Here is an 18,574-nt window from a genome sequence, read left to right as displayed (position 1 = left end):
CGTTTTGTCTTTTACATGGTAGAAATCACATTCTTGAAGTGCTGTTTGCATTGATGAACCATGCTTTCTAACAGTGGTTTTAGAAATGCTGCTGAGCATTATTTATCGGTTTTGTTTTTTGTAATATTAATATTATTATTTCATTAATACATTTTTTGCAATCCTATCTCAGGGGCTAAAGGTGCTGTAAAAGCCATTCAGTCTTAATTTTTGGCCTTGTACTTTGTGCAGAGAGATTTCTCTGTATTCCGTAAGCCTTTTAATGATATACCCTGTTGATTTTTTTTTTATTTTTTATTTGTATTGAGAAGTGACTTTAACTTGTTGAACTTATTAGCTATTGGTAGTCTTTCACAGAATAGTGACGCCATCCTCATGTTTATGGCTGAAAGTATAAACATGAGGATGGCGTCAGTTTATGTTCCCAAATTTTTTTTAGGCATTACACAACAACCCAATGTTTGTGATACGCACATAAAATATCATCTTTTTGTTATTTGTTTAGCATTCGTTTTTTTCTTGGAAATTGTTCAGTCTATTAATATTCATACTTGGCTCAGAACCATCATAACTTATCTCCCTTTCGCTCCTCTAGCTCTGCTCTGCACGGCGGTGGTCAGTGTGTCCCCTTAGAAAGAAGAGAAGTGCCATCTGTGATCATCGACTACGAGGACGATAAGGAGAACTTGCCTAATGAATCTGACTATGAAGATCTACCCAGCATGTATAAGGATGAGGATGATGATGTGGATGACGATGAAGACGATGATGAAGATGACGACTCAATATTTACAAGTAAGTGGCAGCTGTCATGGTAACACCAAGTAGTGAAATTGCACTACTGCACTATGCTCATCAGCAGATGCCTGATCTGTCCCTTAAGCTATTACTGTCTGACTTTTGAGGATGTTTTTTTGATTTAGTTTATCAAGTACGGTTGGTTATTTATTTATTTATTTTTTAAACTATGCACCCAAACAATTTCATTTAAAAATCCCTGTTTTTTGTTTTGTTTTGTTTTGTTTTTAATTTAACTATAAAATGTGATCTGTTTTATACTTGGCAGGTATAAAGCTGGGGATCTAGTTTGATTATGTAGCTCACTTTAGGCTTCTTTTTGTGATAATTAACTGTGACGCACACATACACACTGGGGCATGCCTCGTTTAGTTAGTGTGTGTTATATAAAATACCAAAAATAACAGTAAATGTTAAGCTAAGGATTAATGTCAGTTGAGATAACTATAACATACCTGTGCTACAGTATTGCTTGGTCTGTGATTTTTAGTTGTCGTCAGATGGTTGTTAGGCAACATGATATCATAATATGTCATGTATAATTAAACTTTTCTAGACATACAAATTAAATCATACTATGGTTTTATGTAGCATTGTTCATGCATAAACATAGGACCAATTCTGTGCAGCTATTGAAGCTAACTGCTGTTGGTGGTGTGCATGAGCTGCATATTTTGTTAACACACCCCATTCCTTCTGTGAATTGCTCACTCGAGCTGCAGTGTGACCTCTCCAAACATGTACATTTTGTTCTGCACTAGTTGTAAGTCAAATTAAAGTCGAAGGTAGGGCATTTGAGAAACAGGGTGCCTTAGCAACAGAAGTGTCTTTCTCTGTTTTTGTTTGGACAGCTCATGTTTGCAGACATAGAGACTGTTTGTTTGACTGATCATAATTGTCAGGGCTCCTTATTTCACATGAAGGCTCTTGGAACTCAGATTTAAACTAACCTTCAAAGTAGGGCCGAAAGATTCACAGAAATGTATCTAGAATTGAATTATCAGCCAAAACTTAGTTCTCATTCTCTTGGAAAAACTGCTGAACTGTGCAGAATGCATGGAAGGAACATAATGTGAGCGAGCTATTGTTTTAAATCCATGGTATAAAATATTTCGGGAAGATCCAGAAAACAGAGGCCAAATAGCAAAGATCAGTACATTAAACCCCATTTTCGCGTACTTATTTTTACCATACCTACTATACCAATACCTATTTACCATAACTATTTTAACATTTTGCATTTCAAATTTAGGTACACTGGCTCAGAAGGTACTAAGAAAAGACTCTTTGGCCATCAAGCTGAGTAACCGTCCATCTAAGAGGGAACTGGAGGAGAAAAACATCCTGCCCATGCAGACAGATGAAGAGAGACTGGAATCTAGGCAGCAGATAGGCACCAAACTCACAAGGTGAGAATCATACGCACATGCTTTTCTTCTTAGTCTGAATACAATTACAATACAGCCACAATTTCTGGGACAGATATTTCCAGCAGGCCTGGCTGATGTTGCTGTAGCCAGCCCGATAACAGCTGTTGGGCAACAGCACTGGCTTTTCTCAGCCATCGCAAGCATTTGTTTTACTTTGGGCTGACAATTCCTAATGGCCTGGCTTAACAGTATTGTGACTCAGTCCAAAGCCCATGTGAGTCTTATTTTTATTCAGTCTTTTCTATCCTTTCAGTTTTTTCCTTCCCAATATCCGATAAGGATAAACGCTTTATTTCGTTAAAACAAGTCTCTGAAAATGGAGCTGACCTAATTTCAGTGATGCATCAAGCTCCCCCCTCCTCCTTTTTTTCCTGCTCTTGTCTTCTCTCTCGAGTGCTCTCTCTCTCTCCATTTCTCTCTCTAACCCTGTCTCTCTCTCACTTTCTTCCTCTCCTGCCTGACTCCCTGCCTCGCTCACTGAATCACCACAGTGATGCATGTGCCAAACTATCTCCACCCGACTCCTCCACACAGCAGCACCGCGCAAGCCGCTTCATATCAGCAGTTTACACACACTGCAGTGACGCCGTGTGTGCAAGTCGTAGGAATGTATATACATATGTTGAGGTCATGAATGTGAATTCTAGTAACTGAGCAGATCAAACGATGTAATGCTTGGTCTCATTTGATTTCACTGGGCTTTATGAACATGCGCGACTAAATAAAGCGGATGTAATGATGTGGTAAGGGGGCAAAGAAACCACCAGCTACTTGGTAAAAAGGAAAATCTGAATAGTGCAATTCGATATGAGATGCGGCACTGACGGAGTATTACCTAGAGACACTGGCACTACTCCTCACTGTGATGGCAGCACAGTACATGTTCTCAGACATACTGTCTGCTTAGTTCTCATGTTCCAGCTCTGTAACAGCGTCCTTTATACAGTATCACCTAACAAACACTTTCCCATTTCACTCTTTATTACCAGCGGCATTGTGTCCTTTAAAGTAATTGCTTGTGCCAGGCCAGTTAGAATTGATTATGATAATGCTGATCTAGGACACGCTGACCTCAGCTTAGTTCTGCTGACCTGATTCACTGGGAAAAGTATGGAAAGTAAAATGAAGGCCTTTTACCCTTCATAAAGTTAATAAACGCACAGTTTTATCCTGTTTTTTTTTCTTTCTCCGCTGGATTTAATGACTGTATTCATATTTTCATGTAACATGTATTTTATTCCTTTTTAAATTTTCCTTTTTTTCTTGGGCAGATTTCTTAGGCGTTCTTATATCTTATTTGTGTATATTGAATTTCTGGATGTAATTACAATGATGTTTGTCCTTCTAAATGCTGCTAAATAATTGGTTGGTGTAAGTCAGCAGCAGCTCAGAGAGAAAGAAACTAAATCAATGATTAAGTGATTTCTCACTTCCACACATCATTGATATCTGGAAGGGTTACAAATTTTACTTGTTCAGAAGGAATTTGTATTCTCCGCAATACTTGCACAGGGTTCAGAAACAAGCACTTTTTAAAATATTAATAAGGCTGAAAATGTTTAAAAAGATTTTTTTCGGGATTGTCTGAAACTGACAACTTTTACTATTCTAGCCATGTATCAAAACATTCAGCTGTAAAGAATAAAGAGCTTAAAGCAAAGACTTGGGTTTAATTTGAGTGGTTAAACAAAAATATAGCACTAACTATATATTTTAATGCCATCCACTCCACCATGCCTGTAAACTCTTCTTCACCTCTCTTATAATAATAATAATAATAATAATAATAATAATAATAATAATAATAATAATAATAATAATAATAATAATAATACATTTTATTTGAGGGCGCCTTTCAGAAACCCAAGGTCACCTTACAAAAAACACAATTAATAAAAGGAACAATAGTCATAAAATACATAAAATAAGTTAAAATTACAAAACAGAGCGTGACAACAGATAAAATCAGCATTAAAGCGAATAAGCCAGTCTAAACAGGTGTGTTTTGAGCTGTGTCTTAAATACGGAAAGGGTGTCAATATTTCTTAGTGCAGGAGGAAGAGAGTTCCAGAGCCGGGGAGCAGACCCTCCTCTCTTATGCACCTCACAATCTGCATTTTCTTTACATGGTTGACCCCAGGTATTTAAACTCATCTACCTTCACCATCTCTATTCTTTGCATCACTTAAACTGGTAAAAGGTTCAAAAGTAAATGGAGCTTACTACATAATCTTCAATCCATGCTGAGATATCCAAAAACCCAGTCTGGGATTTAGGGCCTGGACTTTTCTTTGCACAGAACTATGTCTGGCTACAGTATCTTATTTTGATGAGCAGTAACGAGTCAGATCTAAAGAAACTGAGTCAATCATTTCCAGTCCTCAAAGACAGATCTACCACCACTTGTTTTGGATAGATTGCTATTATAAGAGTCTCCAGCTGAAAGTATTTTGAGTGACTGCCTTTGTGCATCTTAGTACTTCCAGCCACTTAATAATCATACTAGAGATAACCTGTACACAGCATATCTACTCTGATGTTGTATAAAATAAAATAAAGCATATTTGTCTGTTCTGTTTTTGCTGTGTAGGTGCTGTATGCAGTAAATTTGTAATGACCTTTTTACTCAGCAGCTGAAGGTGTCACAGTCATATTTTCCTGATACAGCATCAGATAAGAGTTTGGTGGTTTGGGGTATCTGGCTTTGCTTTTAGCCTTATTCCTGCATTCCATCACTGCTTTATCATTGAGTCATTGTGGGGATTGGTGATCATGAATGAGTGACGTTTTTGGATTTTCACCTGTCAAGCTGTCATGAGGCAAGAGCTTAAATAAGATAAAAGCCTTTCAACTAAAACAATATACAACTCTGTTGCTCATAAATAATTTCTACAGGACACAAGGACGAATGAGAATTGAGGTAATTTGTATTCAGTTCAGTTTGAGAATGCATTTTACTCTAAACTTACTCGACGCAACTTATTCCCAGCACTATATAAAAGTGCTCGTTCTGTGAGCCAACGTGTCAATAAGATAAACATGTCGGGAGTCGATGTCAAAGCTGGGAAGTGAACGCTCTGCAGAATGTAGGGGAGAAAAAAATGAGCTAAGCAGCTTTTTCCTGAACTATTCTGTTTTGGAGCACTTCTTGTCCTCTCAAAATACCCTGAATTTTCGTGTGTGACGTGACTGCATCACATCAGTTCTGCAAATTTGGCAGCTGCACATTCACATTGCGGATCACCCCTTATAAAACATCCCAAAGGTGTTGTGGATTCAGATCTGGTGACTGCTGAGGTTATTGAGGTGACTGTACTCACTGCCACGCTGATGTGCCCAGTTAGTGGTGACTTTAGCTTTGTGACAAGGTGCATCATCAAGCTGGAAGTAGCCATCAGTAATTTGTAGGAAGAAAAGATCAACTTGGTCAGCAATGATACTCATACACACAATGGCAGTCAAACAGTGATAGTTTAAGGAATCCAAGATTTGCCCATTTTTTTAAATTTATTTTTTCCCCAAACCATCACACCTCCAATCCACAAAGTAAGGTTGGTCCACGGTTTGATGATGTGGATCAGAAATTCTGATTACATTTATTTCTTAACTGTCTTTGCGTTTGTGGTTAAGTTTTTGTGAGCCTCTGCCCACTGCACCCTCAGATTTCTATTGTAGCCTGTTGGCCTCAAAGTTTGAAATTGCATTCTGAGGTGCTTTGCTGCTCTCAGCTGCACTTGCTGGGAGTGGATTTTCTGTACCAGGCTAGCTGTTCTGTGGCCTCTCGTCACCAAGATGTTTCCCCTCCTCACTGGGTTTTTTTTCCCCCATACTGTTCTGAACTCTAGAGACATTTGTGGCTGAAAATCCCAAGAGATCCACAATCCAGCTTGTCTGGCAATAACAAAGTCATGTTTTCAAAGTCATTCCGATGTTTGATGCGAACATTAATTGAACCCTGTGACTGTTAAAGTCATCTTAATGAGAAAAACCTGTAAAATATTTGGATGTATTTTCTTTTCTTTTTTTTTTTTTAAATGTGATCATCTCAAAACTGCTCCCATATTGGTTCAGACTTTCCTCGCTGACCTCCTTTTTCTGATTGTGTGCTGACTGTGGATTTCTGTTTTTCATCAGACGCTTGAGTCAGAGACCCACAGCTGAGGAGCTAGAGCAAAGGAACATCCTCAAACGTGAGTATCTTAAACTTGTTTATTTAACATTACATAGCTAAAAATGTGCAAAAAGGTCCTTCAAACATTGCTTTTTAGCAACACATGGCTCACATTTGTAGCTGCCTTCTTGGTGCATGCTGACTTCATGAAGTGCAGCGTTGAAATTTTTTATTTTATTTTTATTTTTTTACATTTTTTATTAATTTTTTAAATGATTATTATGAGACCCTGTTATGTGAGTGCTCATGGTCATGCATCTCTTTCTTTTGTTCCTCCTCGATCTGCCTTTTCGTGAAAGTCATGCAAGGTAGCAGGGTTCCCCGAGGAGTCATGTCCACAGAGACTGCTTTCTTAGCTCAAACACATGCAGTATCAGAGAGAAGCAGTTGTGTTTCCTGGGACTCTGCAGAGCTCACATCAAAGACTGATTTACCATCAGTTCCTGCTTTCCCAGAGGCTCTTGGATGATTGGCAACAGTACAGGGGGGAAAAAGACAAAGTAACAATGACTGACAAGTCATGTCCTCCCTGTCACTCACACACATACAAAACCAAGGTTAAACAAACGGGACTTTATTTTGTAATGAAGCAACATCTAAAATCCCAAACTGCATGTAGTACTGGAAATGGAGTGTGTGTTTAGTACAAGCATAAATACAGACTGACTGGTGAAGCTTTTTGCAAACAGCAGTGTCCCAGTGTGCTTCTTGTTTACTCTTGTTTCTCGTTTTAACTTATCTTTTTGTTTTGTTTGTCATTGTGATTCCGGTGGAATCTGCAGGACAACACATACAGGAATTTAGTGAGGAATAAGAACTTGACTTAATCAGCAAAAGAGAACTATATACATTTGAAAAGCTCTGGGACAATGTGAAAGAAACAAAGCAGTCACTCCTCATGCTTAACCTCTCCTAAAAGCATAAAAACAGCCAATGATGGAAGCTTTTTAAGCTTTAAGGGACTTTTCCAGTTAAGTGTGGAACAAATGAGGCATTTTAAGCAAGCGGCGCGCTTGTACTTATTTCAGAAAGAGCCCCACTGTATGGATGCCTGTATTCAAAGGTTAACACTTCATCCTTTCATTTTTTCAGCCCGCAATGAGCAGGAGGAAATGGAGGAGAAAAGGGAGATAAAACGAAGGCTCACGCGAAAGGTGAGTCCAAAATAGCTCCAAAAGTGTGAACCCACACTTGCTCTTTTGGCACGTGGAGGGGGTAAGTTGTTGGCCAGGATAAACAAACACTATGACAGTGAGTCATCTGATGAAATGGAGTGTGTGTGTATGCGTGGGCCTGGTGTTGGTACTTCTCAGGTTCCCTCAGGAGACACTGATGCCCTTGTTGCCCTTGTCCCTTCAACATGTTGGATGCCAAACTCTTAGACCCCATAGGGAGGTGTTGAGCATGTTCCCATCCCTGTCAAATTAAAGAATAACACTTTCTGCTCACCTGCAGATATGCTTCTCAAAACAAAACCTCTCAGCTGTTGGACAAATGCCAATGATGATATATACTTTAAAATATGCGAGTTATAGAATAGAATAGAGAGGTGTTTTTTTTTTTAAGTTGTAATCAGAAACATGGCTGTAACTGAAAGCGATTTACTCCAAGGTGAACCAAGGTCAAAATAACCAACATAACAGAGCTATTTTTTCAAAAAGTAGTGCTACCCAATTCTCAAGAAATCAAGTAAAAGATATGTACTCTAACCATGACTCCCTAGAATATGTGAACGAGGAGGAAAAACTGTAAAATAAAATGTTATGTCATCCCTTCTGCTTCAGCGCTATATGCTATTAAAGGGAATTAATCTAAATCTACTTCCGGCTGCTCCCTTACTCACAAGGAGTCGCCACAGTGGGTAGCTCCTCGTGTTTGATTTGGCAGATTTTTACGCCAGATGCCCTTTCTGACACAACCCCAAAGGGATTTGTGTCTCCTTCCAGGATCAAACTGTGGATCTTTCACTTGTTATGCAAATGTGTAAACCAAGTAATGGAAGAACCAGGCTTTTTAAACAGCAGGGTGTTGTAATACTTCATCACTTCATCAGGCAAGGACCTGAGTCTAGCCGTTCCGAAAGACACCTCATAAGTAAGGGAGGAGACATTACCTCACAAAAAAATTGATCTACACTCAGGCGTAGAGCCACAGCACCCATTTTAAAGGTTATATATGAGATTCTACATGAGGCAGTGGGAGCTTTTCATTATGCTGTTATGGTTCCATGTTCCTGAAATATTCATGCCTCACTATGTGTGTGCAGCATGTTATAAATAACTTACTTTGCTGAAGACTAACTACATAAAACCACAGATTTCCAATTTGACAGCTTTAGTATGTCTGCCCTTGCATCTTTCTTATTTTTTGCTGGGTGTACCTGAGAGGAGAGAGGTTAGAGTAATGAAAAGCACCCTGTGCAGCTGAAGAGAGACATGCAGGTACTCTAATCTAATCCATTGTTTGTTAAATTTTGCTTATTGCTTCTTAAACTAAAATAAAGTTTTCTGGGTTTCCTTTATAACCCCACTTTCTTATGAGAATTATGTTCAGTATCTGAGTAAAGTAATCAGTGTCAAGCAGAAACTGAAATGTTAATTTGAGACTTTTTCAACACATTAAAATATCAGGACTGGTTTCTTGACCTCCTCACTCTTCCTCCTGCATAAGAAAAAACAATCCAGGCTGAAGACTTTCTATAAGAAATGTAATATATGTTTTTAATTTTTCTCATTTTGCTCCAGCTGAGCCAGAGGCCCACTGTAGAGGAACTGAGACAGGCCAAAATCCTCATTCGATTCAGTGACTATGTGGAGGTGTCAGATGCCCAGGACTACGACAGGCGGGCAGATAAGCCCTGGACCCGGCTCACTGCAGCTGATAAGGTCAGTTTACTAATCTTACTGTTAAAATTAGATAATCTCTGATATTCTCAAGATCCCCCCTTCCCTAATTTGATTTGTCACTCATAAGCTCTGCTTATGTGCTTCTTATGACACGCTCATAGTAGCAGAAGGGTGTGTTCCTCCTCTTTCATAATGAAAGGTCCAACTCTGTTGTTTGGTTTGCCTTTGTGAAACAGCTTGAAGCAATCCTGCTGCTCACTGTCCTGTGATCTAAGACTTTTAATGAGCTCTAGAGTTTGCTGAGCAGATATTCTGCATCGTCCTAAACACTACGGGCACACCTGAGGTCCACTCATGTGAAATGTGAGAAATCATAAGGATTCAGCATTTTGGTTATGCAACGTCTCCACTTACATAAGAGTGTAATTGGACAACAGTGCCTCAAGAAGCCCCCCAACGCTGCTGTGCTGATGTTTTATTTTGTTGTTTTTTGTTTGCTACTTCTGCCGTCCAACACAGAATTTTGTTTGGTCTCCTGCCAAGACATCCCCTTGTGTCACGTTGAATAGTAGAAGCAATCACCTGACCGGGGTTCTGTTACATGCTGTGACATTGTAGAGGGGATGTAAGGTCATTAAAAAAGATTGTATCGTACCATTTTTATATACAGAAGCCATGATTCACTACCCACTGGTTTGGACTCAAAAGCTTGCTTTGGTAAGGCCCAATTGGTGAAATTACACCACAGTGCCCCCTGCTGATGCATTCAGATCACTGCAGGCTTTTTTTCCCCACTCTGAAATCTGCTTTATTTGGAGCTTTGGATCCAAAGACTGTAAAAAAGTAGATATCGCTTTGATGTTCTAAAAATACATCTGTCATGGTCAAATCTAAAAATTCCATTTAACTGCAATCTCTTTATCTGTCCTATATAAATCAATGCTATCAAAACTTAATGCTATTTAAAGAGGAATCTATCCAAGTAAATCATCAACAGATTATAAATTATGTTAGGGCTGTTAGAAGTCTCAAGAGGGGGAAATTGAAGGTTCCTGTGATGTGAGAAAAGAATTCAGAAGACTCATTCATGGCTTTGAGATGAGCATAAATAATGCATGAAGCATACTAAAAGGAGTCAGGGCTTAAAGGCTGCCGTTTGTGAGCTAAGCCTTTGCAGCTTCGCTCAGTCTTCTTCCTCTTTGTCCTCTGCAGGCAGCTATAAGGAAGGAACTCAACGATTTCAAGAGCAACGAGATGGAAGTGCACGAATCAAGTCGCCATTTAACCAGGTAAAAACTACCAGCTTGCATAATTGATATCACTTCAAATGCAGCCAAAAATATTGGCACGTGCGTGCCGACTTCTTCTTGAAACTTCAAAACCTCTCTTTTTTTTTTAATATATATCTTTCTAGGTTTCACAGACCATAGTAGACCACCACTGTCTCGAGCAGTGCCCAACCGGCGCTCTCCTCCACTGAGAACCTTAAGTGCTGGACAGCAAAATGGTGCCCGTTTCTACAATAAGGCCATGTCTTCTGAAATGCCTTTTCAAGTCCCACACAACTGAGTCGGTACTACGCCACAAGACGCAGACACCCACTACTCCATCCATGTAGTAGCACACAAAGACTCCAGCCGATTCACATTGCCCCCGCCCCGTGTGGAATTTGCTCGACTATCTCTAAAACCTCTCTGCTGAGCTCTCAGGCAGGCACTCAGTTCTGTGGCGATTGGATAGCAGACCAGTTTTCTCGTTTGCGATTGATTGGCACACTTGTGTCATCTACCGAGGGCAACTGTACCTTGGTATGTCAATAACACCAGTAGACTTGTCTCAGTGGACATGTTTTTATTCCTCTTCTTTATTATGCTGTCACACCAGACTCCTTTAGCCCTTACGGACAGCTTTTGTGCCAGGATGCAGGGTTGATTGTTCTGAGCTCACTATGTCATCAGAAGCTCCATCATTACTACACCTGCTGGGACTTTGGAAACAGCTTAGAGAAACAGGAGGAAGGGTGGGAGGGAAGGAGGCGTCCAACATTAAAAATCATGTGCAATACGTTTTTTTTTTCCTTCTGCTTTTCTTAGACTATAGCACCCCCTGGAGTGTCCTCTATGTCATTACTATGTAGTCCTGACTTCTTTCATGCACTTCTCACTGTACCGAAAATGCTGACATTTAATTGCTAACTGTGAATTTAAGAGTTGGGGCTAACGCCTGTACTGTCTCTCTCTTTAAATGTATATTTTGTTTATACTGAAGAAGGTCGAATTTAAAGAAGAATCGCGTTTAACTACATTTTATTCATGTCGGTCTTATAAATTTACTGTCAAAATTTGCAGCTGGCGGATATTTTCTGGTTTCCAGTGTGTGCAAGAATGACCTGTTTTGTATTATTTTGACAGTGTTAACTGTTTTTGTTTTTTTTTTGTTTGTTTTTTCTAGAGGCGCTCGGCTCATAAACGATTAATTTACATCTTTACATGTCAGTGCTTTGATGTGTGTGATTTATATCAAGAGATGACTCACCACATTGTCTCTTTTTCTTTTGCAGAAGTGTGTGAAATGATCTTTGCTCATAACGTGCATTGTATTATACACTTTACTTTTATACTTGTGTCACCCAAGCTTTTGACGAAGCAATACCCAGCGTTTATAGAGAAAAGGTTAAACTGCAGGTGTACCCCCCCCCCACACACACACACAAACACACACACACACATCATTGTTTTTTACTGTGCGTACATACTATGCCTACACTTCAGGGTTTAAAGTTTTCTTTTATACCTTACTTTAAAAAAAAAAGAAAAAAAAGGCTTTATTCTGGGGGACTTTTTCAGCAATTTTCTTGACTGAGCCACCTGAAAATCTGCCTCTTTGACAGCTTTACCGACACATTCGGACAAGATTTGATGGAACTCTCAACGAAAAAGGATGCATTCTCTATTTCAAAAGATTTGAGCACTGATTTTAGTGTATTCACTGAGTCAGGATTTTTAAATATTTTTATTCCTAAATATAGTTTGCACTGTTAAGAGTGTGGCTTTAAAGTGGCCGTTGTTTCAAGGTAAAGTCCAAATGTGTAAAATATTGTTGGATTTCTGAGGTGTAACCAGTGTGTCTCTTCACTTCAGTGGTCTTTGTTACCTGATCAGCCACCCTTCACCAGTAGTCCAGTGCTCACGAGCTTTATGTGCACAGAATATTTTCATTATTTTCTACTGTATTGCTTTTAAAGTTGCGATATGAAATTGTCAGATGAAGAAACAGTGGAGTTGAACGGCTGCCGGTCGCCTTTTACAATACATCTGTCTGCAAATTAACAGGGTTTCCCCTTATTTTTAAGGACAGCGATAGATGACCTAATGAAATCAGGGAATTGATGACAAAAAAAGTTTTGCACTGCATGGTTTGTATGTGAATGGATAGGGGTTTGCTAGATTTCTGAAGAAGTTCAGATCAGAATCAAAACACAAGTATTTTTCTTGTCACCCCCCTCCACCCCCCCCCCCCTCCTTTTTATTATTTTTTTTTTTTTTAAATGTCAAAATTTCAATGGATCATCTAATTGCAAACACTTTAATATCTGTGGTATTTCGTGTTGGGAGCAGCTTCTGTATAATTCAGCCATCTCAACATGTTCTTTCATGTTTTTAAGTCCAGAGGTTCAGTACAAGCATAGTAGGAATAGGGAGGAATTTATATTAAAAATACACTCCAGTTCTCATTTTCAGCTCTTTAGTAACAACCTGAGCCAACGGGCTGAGCATGAGGTCTTTCCATTTTGCTGGAATCAAGGAACATGATGTCAGCAATAATCTGATTCCTTTTACATGTCTGTGGAGCAACTGAACAAAAACTGAATGCAGTCCTCTTTTTTTCCCCCATTTTTAATCTACAGAATACTATGTAAAGGATACATCATGCCAATTAAACTCCATTTCTGAATGCATTTACTTTGTATGCATTATTATTTTTGTACATATTTTAGGCTTGTTCTTTAACCTTGTAGTAATTACAGTCTGAGATCACTAAAACACACTCTTCTTTACTAACTTATAGGGTATATACAGTAAAAATTGTGCTTATGTTTTATTGATAGAAATGTTTACTAATAGTATTTACATTTCAGAGCCTTCTTCTTATGATCCAATAAACTACACCATTGAGACTAATTTACATTCTCAATTCAGGTGTAAAATGTACCTCAGTTTAGAATATTACAAATCAGGTTTGGCCCATTAGGTAATTCCTTATGAATACTTTAGAGGCATGTGTATATAGGGGAAGGGCCCTTATAAATATACCTATCCCATTTTTTGTTAAAGGAGGAAGAAATGAAATGAGAGAGCCATTTAAATGCATCATTAAAGGTTTCGTCTCACAAGTTAAATATACATCATCAGACCAGGGAACATTGTTAGTTAACTATAGCCTCCATTTCCTGTTCTTAGCTGACTGGAGTCACACCCAATGGGCTCTTCTGCTACTGTAGCTCATCTGCATCGAGGTTCAACATGTTCACATTCAGAGATGCTTTTCTGAATATGTTGGTTGCAACAATTGTTTGAGTTACTGCTACCTTCCTGTTAGTTCAGACCAGCCTGGGTATTCTCCTCTGGCATCAACAAACCCTGGAGATGAGTATGAGGGAATATCCTAGTAGGTAATCCAGTCATCTTGTTCTGCTTACCAAAATTCAGGGTCGTAGGGGGGCTGGTGCCTATCCCAGCTAACATGCAGAGAGAGGCAGGTTACATCCTGGACAAGTCGCCCGTCTGTTACAAGGCAAACATATAGAGACAGACACAGTTTAGATAAACAGTCTCTGAAATACTCAGATCAGCCCATCTGGCACCAACAACTATGCCTTGTTCAAAGCTGCTTAAATTACCTTTCTTCCCAATCCTGGCGCTCTGTTTGAACTTCAGCAGGTCATCTTAACCATGTAAACATGCCTGAATGCACTGAATTACTGCCATGTGATTAGCTGATTAGATATTTGCCTTAAGGAACGGTTGATCCTAACAAAGTTGACAGTTTAAATAAACTATAATCCTTTAAGCATTGAGACTTCTGATATGTAAAAATACCATTTTTCATTTGAATATGTATGGCTATTCAAATGAATAACCACTCCTCCTAAGCAGTAGACGTTAATGACATAATATTTTTAGTCTTTTTTTTGCAGGATCTTTAATTCCACACAGGTAAAACGTACTTTTTTTTAACCAAATTACATTGTGTGACTTTATACTGCTGTAATATATGCGGCAGAATGTGAACAAGTAGTCTGTCTGATACAGTAAGGCTCGCTGTGGCCTCAACGCTCCACTAGATGGCGGAAAATACAACAGAATAAGTCGACGTACACTGAGCCGGACTGTATGGCCTTGTGAAATGGCGTCCTGATGAGATGGTGCCGAAGTTATTTGCTTCGTCACCACTTGTCTAAAACATTTAGACCTACAGCGAGGCTTAGTTTAACCTTGTAGCATAACAAAAACTTTCTCTTTTATTTTTAAGATAAATAACCGCCGTGTAAGCTAGCCAATGTGCAAGGAATCCTCGATAACAGTTGAAAGTTTCCTCACATATTCAACAGTTGACATTGACAACTCACTGTGTGACTGCGTCTTACAGTTTTACTCGCTGTTAGCGTACAAGTAGCAAAGGGTGAGTTTGCCACAGTAAACACAGGACGCGCTTCTGTAACGCGACACCAAACATTTTATAGGCGCTATGTTTACGCCTCTCAACTGTTCACCGCCTCACTTGACTGAAAGTGCAGAAAGGCTTGCTGGGAAATGTATTTTTTTAACAGTTTCGTCCCGGTAGCAGCGACTACAAGACGCTAGCTAGCACAATACTCTTCCCACAATTCACCGCGTTGTTGTTAGCGACCCCCATCTTGTGTCGTCCTCATGAATATATATTAGTCGGTATTTGCGTAGGAGGTCGGCCGACGTTCATTTCATATTCTAGCGCTGTGTTTTGGTCCAAATGGGACGCACAGTCACGTCTCCGCCCTGATCTGTCCCTGCTCGCCCAGCCTCTTTCCCAGCGAATTTAATCAGTAAGATGTTTTTTGGGAGCAGCGGAGGAGACTCCGACAGGGAAAGGAAGGCGAGGAGTGAATGACTACTAGTGGAATAACTCAGCAACACCGCCCAGTTGGCGGACATTTAGCGCGGCGGGCACGTATTCGGGCTTTTAAATGTAGAGCTTTTAGGCATAACCAAGTGCGCACCGTTATTTATTTAGAGCGGGGGACTTTTCATTGGCAGGGATGGAAAGTGTACAGGCTGTCGCTGAGGATGGCGCGTCAGATGGAGGCGCGACCAAGTTAATGAAGAAGCCCAGCGGACTGTCTGTCGCCCAGGGGACTCCAGCGGATGATGGCGGTGGACGTTTGGCACCCTCCCGCGCTGAGGCAAAGAACGGGAATAGCCTTTCTCATTCCGCCTCTACAGCGGGGACTAGTGCGTCAAACCGAGCCGTGGCGTCTAATGGCCGGAGCTCATCCAGCAACTCCAGCTCGCTCCTGTTGCGACGGAGGCGCTTGAAGAGGAACCTCTCAGCTGCAGCTGCAGCCACCACTACCACCTCAGCTGTCACCGCCGCTTGCGGCGCGAAGATGAACTCGGCCCTGTCCTCTGCGTCTTTACATACTCGAAGTCTGGATAGGAAGACTCTGATGAAGCACCGACAGAACATGCAGCTGCAGTCCGCAGATCGCGAGTGGGTGAGAGCAGATCTCCACCGGGGCGCCATACACGTCCACGACAGACTGACGCCCTCGTATCCCAGGCCGGTGCTTTGCACTATGGACACCACAGCCGGCGAGGTGGCCCTCCGACTGAGTAAACTCTCCAGCAAGTCGAGCTCTGTAATGCGCATTTTTTGTAAAGACGCCTCCAAGACGGACCAAAATGGGAACTGTAACGTGAATTATGAATATAATGATAATCAGGGCAAGGTAAAAGAAGACTCGAGTATAAAATGCAGCCACCTGACCCCACTGGAAACCACAGATTTAAGGACCCGTCCAAATGACAGGTTGAGACTGCTCCTCATGGAGAACGCAGATGTCAGGCAAAAGCAACAGGACGTTGATGGAAAACTTTTCACCCCGGAGTCAGAAGACAACATAACCTGTTCGCTGTCAGACTTGAATTCTAACTCTAACATGGATACCCCCAATGACGATGATTCGGAGCACAGGAACGGTGTGGACAGTTATGGATTAAACTCTGGCTCAGATGTGGAAAGCAGTGCATTTGACGACCTGAGCTCCGGGGCCCGCCTCAGTGAACACAGGGACTCCCTGAGTGATGACATGATCCTGGGAACTGAAGCATCCATCCTCAGTCCCTCCTTTGATAGTGCCACAGAGGGGCATGACATGTACGGCAGCTCGTCAGACGAACTGGAACTCGACTGTCCAGCATCGAGCTCAAGCATGGACCCCATCTCCCAGCATCATACTAATGGCATCACTGCTGTCACTGCCAACTACAAGCAGTGCAACGTGGGACATTTAAGCGACGTGACAAGCGACGTGGGGCCAGATAGCAGACTCAGCCCACACAGTCTGGGCAGCCTCCCACCCAGCAGTAGTTCCGGCTCATTGTCAAGAGCTGGTTCTACAGGTAACACACCTGACATCCAAGATCCGGACTGTGGCCAGGGGGCTGTAAAAACAGGGCTCACAGCACACCAGAATGGAGATTCTTATAATTCCAGCCCCACACTCTATGTTCAGCTGCATGGTGAAGCTGTTAGGAGGCTTAGCCCAGATGAGAGGCCTCTGCAGATCCAGAATGACTTTCTCTTTAAGCTTGGATTTAAGAACCCGTGGAGAGTTCAGGAGGAGGGGCTTAACACAGAAATTGGCTCCTTGTTACGTTTTTATGCAGGTAAATGAAACTACGTGTCTGTGTATACATGTGTAATATGACTAATATCATTATAATATCATCCTATTGCGATCCATGTGTGTTTTGCTCATTCTGACACTTACTGAGGCCTTTATATGAAGCCTTTGTTGTTTGGAGTAGAGATCCGTAATGTCGTAGTGCTTGGAACAGGTTGTTAACCTGTGAAAGAATGAATCTGGTGGATTCAGGCATTTGTATGGTATGACACAATATCCTTTTTGCAGAGGCAGGATAATATTTTCCCAGGATGAGCTTGTGCAGTATGAGTGCAGCACAAAACCTGATAACTGCGACAACAGTTTTAGAGGGTCATTATTAAAGGTCTGATAGACTAAGCCTGTTTCCCAGTGATGGGTTGCTATGTTCAGGTTATCCGTGTGCTTGCATTAATGGGTCAAAGTGAGGTCACGTTCCAGAAGGATGTTGATTTACAGATCTACCTTGCATTACAGTCTTTGTTTTTGTTTGTTTTTTTGCTTCTTCCGGCTTCAGCTATCTTTGTTGCCCTGTAGCAGCACACTTTGCTCCCATGGACACACATGCCATTGGCTACAAAGCCATCACCACAACTTATGGTGCTCAGACATGGGGGCCCTTTCCGGCTTTTGCCCCATTATCATCCTAATGAAAAGCCTGAATTCCTTTTTGGTTGGATGGAGAATAGGGGTGGGAGCGGTATGGCTGGGAAGACCATAAACCCTCTCTGTGGACTCTGTGAATTCTGGTCATTGAGATGCTGCACACTGCCTGTCCTATTGGCATCCAGCACAGCTACTGTCACACTAACTAACTGCTTGCCAAGCTGGGTTAACGTGCTTCTCCAAAGCTCAGGAAGCCCTTTTCTTCACCATGCCACTGCCTCCACCACTGCTGCTATTGCTGTTTGCTGCTATGGGAAGTCGAGTGCGTGGGTGGCGGTGGTGGTTGAGGGGTGATAATGTGAGTTGAATGAGGACAGTTGAGGAAACTGGTATGAAGTGTGCAGACTCTAATGCTCTGTAGCTTCCTGTCCCTGGAGGCTGCTGAAATAGAAGTTATTTAATAAGAAGCTGAAAACGGCCATAGAACCAATTGTTTCCGATTGCTAGGATTATTTAATTACATGGAAGGCTGTACAAGCGTGCATACTGGGACTCCTTAATCAATGCCCATTTAGAGAAAATAACAAATCAAATCCTACATGAGCCTGTGCAGTCATCTGAGATGAGCCAGTAGCAAACAGCAGCTGTTAACTGCCGGCAGAGGAAGCCCTCACGGCCCTCTGATGGTGACGCCTCCACATCTCATGTGAGACAGCTTAACTACGATCACCTGAGCTCTCCTCCGGCACGCCCCCACCACCACCACACAAAGTGCCACTCAACAACACCCAGGCTGCAGTCT

The 18,574-nt window shown here is 41.2% G+C and overlaps 2 protein-coding genes across 3 annotated transcripts in view; both read left to right on the top strand.

The window, feature by feature from the left end:
- Positions 1–13,197, top strand: part of LOC102784041 (phosphatase and actin regulator 1-like) — a 50,920-nt gene extending 37,723 nt beyond the window's left edge. For both annotated transcript variants that reach the window (XM_006786427.3, XM_006786426.3), the window contains exons 6-12: positions 596–795; positions 2,051–2,207; positions 6,363–6,418; positions 7,492–7,553; positions 9,144–9,284; positions 10,458–10,534; positions 10,660–13,197. In XM_006786427.3, the coding sequence (XP_006786490.1) occupies positions 596–795; positions 2,051–2,207; positions 6,363–6,418; positions 7,492–7,553; positions 9,144–9,284; positions 10,458–10,534; positions 10,660–10,675 (709 nt within the window). In that variant the 3' untranslated portion in view covers positions 10,676–13,197. The remainder of the gene's footprint in view (positions 1–595; positions 796–2,050; positions 2,208–6,362; positions 6,419–7,491; positions 7,554–9,143; positions 9,285–10,457; positions 10,535–10,659) is intronic.
- Positions 13,198–14,788: 1,591 nt separating this feature from the next.
- The window catches only part of phlpp1 (PH domain and leucine rich repeat protein phosphatase 1), a 46,522-nt gene continuing 42,736 nt past the window's right edge, over positions 14,789–18,574 (top strand). The window contains exon 1 of the mRNA XM_087831447.1: positions 14,789–17,170. Within this exon, the coding sequence (XP_087687573.1) occupies positions 15,541–17,170 (1,630 nt within the window). The 5' untranslated portion in view covers positions 14,789–15,540. The remainder of the gene's footprint in view (positions 17,171–18,574) is intronic.

The sequence above is a fragment of the Neolamprologus brichardi genome, chromosome 18 (assembly GCF_056152115.1).
Source record: "Neolamprologus brichardi isolate AB-2024 chromosome 18, ASM5615211v1, whole genome shotgun sequence".
Classification (NCBI taxonomy): domain Eukaryota; kingdom Metazoa; phylum Chordata; class Actinopteri; order Cichliformes; family Cichlidae; genus Neolamprologus; species Neolamprologus brichardi.
Note: the sequence above shows the minus strand (reverse complement) of the source record. Positions and strands in the feature narration are given on the sequence as shown.